At 32.1% G+C, this 7,210-nt stretch overlaps 2 protein-coding genes across 2 annotated transcripts; both read right to left on the reverse strand.

Annotated features, from left to right (window-relative positions):
• Positions 1-1,060: 1,060 nt before the first annotated feature.
• Positions 1,061-3,270, reverse strand: LOC107823250 (early light-induced protein 1, chloroplastic). The gene is made up of 3 exons (XM_016649876.2): positions 2,991-3,270; positions 2,213-2,311; positions 1,061-1,581 (listed from the first exon to the last, which is right to left on the reverse strand). The coding sequence occupies exons 1-3, from the start codon at positions 3,132-3,134 to the stop codon at positions 1,228-1,230; spliced, it is 597 nt and encodes a 198-aa protein (XP_016505362.1). The 5' UTR covers positions 3,135-3,270; the 3' UTR covers positions 1,061-1,227.
• Positions 3,271-5,131: 1,861 nt separating this feature from the next.
• On the reverse strand, positions 5,132-6,914 carry LOC107774816 (putative histone H2AXb). Its single transcript, XM_016594465.2, has 2 exons — positions 6,599-6,914; positions 5,132-5,532 (listed from the first exon to the last, which is right to left on the reverse strand). The coding sequence occupies exons 1-2, from the start codon at positions 6,809-6,811 to the stop codon at positions 5,311-5,313; spliced, it is 435 nt and encodes a 144-aa protein (XP_016449951.1). The 5' UTR covers positions 6,812-6,914; the 3' UTR covers positions 5,132-5,310.
• Positions 6,915-7,210: the final 296 nt, after the last annotated feature.

Below are 7,210 nucleotides of genomic sequence, written 5' to 3' on the forward strand. Positions count from 1 at the left end.
AGGCAAGAATGTCGGAAATGTAACCTTTATGTGACACTCTTTGAAGATAGGGGTTCAAATTGTTTCGCCAAATAATTAGCTTAAGAACATAGATTTTTAAATTATGTAATGAAGACAACTCGTCTTCAGAATAATAGCGAGTTTGCATCTCAAACTTTGATTGATTAATTATTTTATGTCAGCTGAAATAACAACTGTATATTATGTTGCTCGTATTTGTGAAAGAGATAAATTGTCGCAATTATGAAAATGTAAATATAAAAGTACACAGATCAATTAATTAAAAATTTAATTTGCTTATCCAGATATTATGAGGACCAAATTAAGAATTTGCTAATATTTGAGACACTGAGGGGTCATTTGATATGAGCTATAAGTAGATATAATGATGATATAAAAATTTAATATCACCTTAATACTTTGTTTGGTTAGCAAACTTGATATAAGTTATTCCGAGATTAAAATTAGTATCGGGATAACTTATACCCTATACGGGTAGGGTAATTACTGCTAGGATAACTTATATTTTCTTCTTAAAAATTATACAATTGTTATTTTTAATACAACATACCAAACAATGGATAAAAAACAATACCAGATAACTAATCCCAACATAACTAATTCCGACATAACTTATCCGGCTTATAGCATAAGCCGTATACAAAGCAAACAATCCCGAAAAGTATAATTTTTTTATTAAAATAAAAATCAGGTTTTCTGGCCATGTATTATTTCCTTTTCGCCATGTTAAGTCTTGAGAATATCATTTTAATTCATAGGGCAGTAGGGGGGAACAAAGAAGGCTACACCAAATTGGAATATATATTTTTCAATATATCAAACTTAAACAGCATAACTAAGCAAATACATAAAAATAGCAAAGTAGGTTAAATATTTTGGCACTCATTTTCATATTCTTACAAAGTCAAAAAGTCGTATAACTTTCCATGTACTCGAATAGATTATAAGAAAACAAAGCCAAGAACCGATAGTCACATTAATCTATTTTTACAATTAAATTACAATCACATATCTATACAACAACATTCTTATATAATAATTTCGCTATAAAAGTCGAACTTAACTTTTTCTCGAAATCGAATATTACATTATATTATGATATATGTACTCTACAACAACAATTCACTATAGCAACAACAACAATTCACTATAGCAACTGAAAAAATTCGAAACAAACGAGACTGTTATATAGAAGTTTTACTATATTTACACTTGGAGAAAAGCTCCCCCTTTAACATATTCAGTAAAAGCCAGGGCAACTAATCCCAACATAGCAAATCTTCCATTCCAAATCTCAGCATCAGCACTCATAATCCCACTTGTATATTTTTTCTCAGCTCTAATTCCTTGAAATAGAGGAATTAGAGAGGCTAGTGTTAGCAAAGCACTTGTCCCCAAAAACCACGAGAAACCTCCGCTCGATAGCTGAGCGAAGATGTCGCCGCCGTTGGCGAATTCAGCGCCAAGGGCGGCGACAAATCCTATCATTGCTAGCCTGCCATTAATACGCTCTGGTGCTGGACCAGAGAAGGCGAATAGGTCTCCGAATTTGGTGCTGGTCTGTTCACAAAATTGTATGAGAAATGTTAGAACAATGATCTTGCCTGTTGAAGTGATAGAAGTACTAATACATATCAAAACAATAATATTAAATATTTATGCTAATAAATATCAAAATACTAAAAATTTCGCAGTTCAGTACTAGTTGTCTATTTTTCACTTTCACTCCCTTCAAAAAAAGTATGTATTTTATAATTTTACTCACAATAATATTATATAGCATTTCCAAAAGTCATCAAAAATGATTTAAAAAATGAATAATTAGTTATAAGGGTAAAACAGGAAGAAAAAAATCGTCATTCTCTTGATTTAATACAATGACAAATAAAAATAAAAATATATTTTTTATATAGTAGATAAATAAAAGTGAAAGGAGAAAGTATTAAATATGCATATTATTATGTCACTTGAAAAACACCACTTGTACTTATAATAAGTATCATTAATTATACTAATAAAAGGGCGAAGTATATACTTAAACATACTAATCATTCTTTGTTTCTGCATTTGCTATGTTAGTGAATATTATTTGTTTGATCTATTTCACGTAAACTGAAACAGATAAAATTATATTTAAGTAAATATATCAGATAAAATTTTGTAGTTTTTGAAAAAGTTGAAAAATGTAGACCTTAGCCACAGGACGAGGTGTTGGTATGGGTGTTGGTGTTGGCGTAGGTGTTGTAGCAATATCATTCAAGGAGTTTGAAGTTTGGCCCTTCTCACCATCCTGCAAATTTTTCAAACGTCAATATTTCATTAATTTAAAGTAGCTTGGCACGCAAAAAAAAAAAAATAATAATAATAATAATAATAACATGCAATATTTTCATATTTGTGACCATAAGAGCATGTTAATAAGTATAAGACAAAAAAACCTGAAATTAGAATACTCCTTCCGTTTCACTTTGTTGGCATATACGGGATGCCAAAATGGTTAAAAAAAAATAGTTAATCACTTATATTGTCCACTAAAAAATGAGTTAGATAATAAACTTTTTAAAAAAAAAACAAATATGAATAAGAATCATATTATCCGCTTAAAATATGAATAATCAATGAGTAACCAATGAATAACTAATAGGTCTAACTTTTAGATATATAAAACCTCAAATCTAGAGTTTCTCAAGTTAGGGAAACTAAAAAAAATTCTAAAAGTGATTATTTGCAATAAATCATGGCCGGTTAACTCGTTTTTTATCCATATTAATTATGATCGGATCGAATAACTTATCCGTTTCTCATTACCCGTTTTGGACCCAAATCATATCGGATCTGATCTGATCCGACCCACCCGTCTGCCACTCCTGGTACGAATTATGAGAGCTAAAATACTAAACTTTGACGATAAATTCGGACATAGTTTTATCATGTTTTTTAAAATAAAATTAAATCATCCAACATCTTACCTCGGACATACACTTAACACTAAGAGTAGAATTCCTCTGAGGGCGTGGAATGTTACAACAAGGAACGAACTGATTCACTCCATTCCTCTTTGACACTATTGGACTTCCCAAAATCATAGACTGCATACCACCACAAATTGCCATCTTTTTATATAAAAACTCACAGAAATGTAATATATATATATATATATATATATATATATATATATATATATATATATATATATATATATATATAGCTTATATATTGTTAGAATAATAAACAAAATTAACTCGAATAAAGTTGAAGATGTTTGGTATGGTATTTATAGCTATAGGCATGGGAAAAAGGGATGGATATTTTAAGAGCCACGTAAGTAAAGTCTGGGCCATAAAAGCAAGGAATTCACGTGGACTGATTTGGCTGGATTGTTGAGTGAGCAGGTTGATGTGGCTTTCTTATTTACCACATCTCTACAACGTCTAGAATGTACTAGTGGTTACACAATGATACCCTTGATCTTTTTCTTTCAAGTCCGGTAAAAAAATGTAAAAAGTTATCACATTTAGGGGCAGTTTGGTTCGAAGACAAGTTATATTGGGATAAATTATGTTTGGATTAGTTATGTAATCAAATATTTTTATTTTCTTTTTGTTTCAGATTTTTTTGGTTGTTATAGCAAAATGTTGTTATACAAAATATATATTATAACATAGCATAGAAATTGGTTCCAAAGGCAACTTGACTTTTATAAAGAATGATTGTTATATAGCGATGTTGTTATAGAGAGATTTTACTGTATTAAGATTTTATTAATCCTATAATTGTCAATTTTACTGTTTTATTCTAGAATTACTTATTCTGGATTAATATTCCACTCTCCAGTAGTTATAAGTTATTTTGATACTAATTATAATCTTGGACAGAAACCAAACAAAGATTAAATCAATACAAATTTTTATTCCAGAATTATTTTTACTTATCTGTCACACCAAACGAACTCTTAATATTTTGAATCACGTTTGTCACCGTACTAAAAAGGGGAACTAAGATGTATAGCACAATTATTTTTCTTTTCTTAATTTTTTAACCTTTCATTACAACAATAACCCAACTCTTAATATTTTGAATCACGTTTGTCACCGTAATGAAAAGGGGAACTAAGATGTATAGCACAATTATCTTTCTTTTCTTATTTTTTTAACCTTTCATTACAACAATAACCCAATGTAATCCCACTTAGTGGGATCTGAGGAGGATAGTGTGTACGCAGACATTACCCATACCCTGGGATAGAGAGACTATTTCCAAATAGACTCTCGGCATTATTTCCTCCAAGAACTTCTCACCTTACTCTTGGGGAGACTCGAACTCACAACCTCTTGGTTGAGGTTAACCTTTCATTTGATATCTTATATTCACTTTGGAGCCAACAAATCCATGTTCAGGCTCCCCTACCAAGGACGATTTCACTCTCAAGACTCAAGGACGATTTTCACTCTCAATACTCAAACTCAAAACTTCCGATTAAGAATGAGAAAATACTTGACACCCCTTTACAACCTTTGATGGTAATTATTATCCACAGAACAATGGAGAATTGTAACGTTTAGCACGTAACGAAAGTTCAAAGTCTTGAACCAAGCAATATTGCTGAAAGGGATGCTTGAATTTGATGTTGCACAATACAATTTACAGTTATGGGTAAAATGCAGTATGCTTGAATTTAAATTCTTCCCTGCTGAAACACAACTACTGTAAAACAACATCTGAAATCAGTGATCAAATACATGTCTAACTCCCTTAATATTTCCCATGTATCAGCTATAACAAATAAATAACAACAGAAATAGAAATGAATTTATGAGGCAACAGATTACACAATACAGGACAGCTTAATGTATCCATTGCGGAAATGAAATGACAATTCTTTTGCAGTGGAACATACTAACAAAAGAAGAACACATAGAGGCAACAAAAATGGTCACAACAAACTGCAATCTACAGCAAACAGCAACAAGCTAGTAGAATCAGTCGAGAACAAAATTTCTGGACTTGAGATAATGACAATTAAAAAAAGAAAGACACAGCAAAAGGTCAGAAAGTAGTAGAAAGAAACTTGAATTTGAATGCCACACTCAAGATAAAACTCAAATTCTACTTCAGAACAATTAATCCAATTCCATTCACAAAAACATTCCACAATGTATTACCAAAACTGCAAGTTGACAATGCCATAGAATTCAATGTTCGAAAGTATTATCAAGACAACAGCCATTTCTATTTTACATAACTATGTTTACTTTTAATCATTTCCCCAAAACAAGAAATAGAGCAAATCTAAAACTCTTGAGATGCAGAGCCAATATCACCCTTGCCCGAGCCAGTCTTTTTAGGCAATAGATTCTGGTGAATGTTGGGCATGACACCTCCATTAGCAATTGTAACCTGACCTAAAAGCTTGCTCAGCTCCTCATCATTCCGCACAGCCAACTGAATGTGCCTCGGCACAATACGATTCTTCTTGTTATCCCTTGCTGCATTCCCTGCCAACTCCAACACCTACATCCAAAACATTATGACAATTTAGATTACAAAGATTGAACAATTCTAACAAGTCAAATAAATCAAAACTCCAGTATCATAGCAAATGTAATCAATAAACTAAACTCAATAATCTTAAACCTCTTTACCAACTATTCAAATGTTTGTCACAATCCATTACTAAACATCTTTACCCAGTAAATCACATGAATAAACCACACACTGCTAGTGCTAACTCATTAACAAAGCTGATACACCAAAATTACCACAGATTAGGAACAGGCATAATCTCCATGGCATACATGGATAAAAAGGTGAATCTGCACTTAGTCCCCATGAATTCTGGTTACACACATTTTCCCTTTATTTAATTAATGTATGCACTTTTGATCACAAAAAATAATTATGTGCTAAACCATTAAAATGTTAAATTCAAATTGTTTCTACACGTTTTAACATAGTGTAATTCCAAAAATAATACAAACATCACATACTTCCTATGTAAAGGGACTGCAAACACACATTTTAAATAATTGAAGAATAAAATGCTTAGGCAACTATTACAAGTACCAAAACCAGAACTTGTTACAGATTTGCGCATATGTATAGTTGTAAAAGTAGTTTAAATCACATATTCCCTGTATAAAGTGACTAAAAACACACATTTTAATTAAGTGAAGTTTAAATTAGCTTAGGCGACTATTACACAGACAAAAATCAAAATTTATTAATAACCGAGGAACCATGAGTGGAATTATCCCTAACAAAATTAAAACCAACATCAACATGAGATGAAATCAAATCAAATCAATTAAATTCAAATTCAATCGACAAAAAGTAAAAGATCACAAAAATTAACTCAGCGGCAAGGTATTCGAGGACAGCAGATAGGTAAAGTTACTAGAAACACAAACTTTAATTAGTTGAAGCTTAAATTTGCTAACGCGACTATTAAACAGGCCAAAATTAGAATTTATATCCCTGACAAAATTAAAACCGACAATACAAATGAGATCGAAATCAAATCAATTAAATTCAAATTCAATCGATCAAATGAAGCAAAAAAATCACAAAATAAAATTACCTCAGCTGCGAGGTATTCAAGGACAGCAGATAGGTAAACCGGCGCACCAGCACCAACACGTTCAGCATACTTTCCAGCCTTAAGGAAACGAGCGATCCTACCAACGGGGAATTGGAGCCCCGCTTTTGAAGACCGAGACACCGATTTCGTCGCCTTAGGTTTTCCTCTACCTGCGCCGCCTTTTCCCTTGCCCGATCCTCCATCAGAAGTCATTTTTAGATGAAACAGAAACCCTAACCCTAGCTCTCGATTTGTGTGGAAAGTGAGCAGAGATTTCTTTACCTGTTGCTTATTTGCCTTTGGTTTGAGATGGAAAAGGAGGTAAGGGTATATATATAGGAGGAAATGAAATGTGCTGATTGGTGAGAGTGATGGGCACGAGGATCGCCAGCGTGGCAGTGGGCCCCACCATATTTTGGGTACTTGCGCGGGAGAGTATTCTGGGTGGCGCCCCGGTTTAAATATTGACATTTGAGAGAAGGAAAAACTAAAAAGATCATTATACCCGAGTAAAGAAAGAAAATTAAAGGAAAAATTACATGATACAACAAATATATATAAATTCGTAACTATACTTTTGTAAAATTATCCTTTGTAGTTATATTTAAATTT

Source organism: Nicotiana tabacum, chromosome 21, assembly GCF_000715075.1.
Source record: "Nicotiana tabacum cultivar K326 chromosome 21, ASM71507v2, whole genome shotgun sequence".
Taxonomy (NCBI): Eukaryota; Viridiplantae; Streptophyta; class Magnoliopsida; order Solanales; family Solanaceae; genus Nicotiana; species Nicotiana tabacum.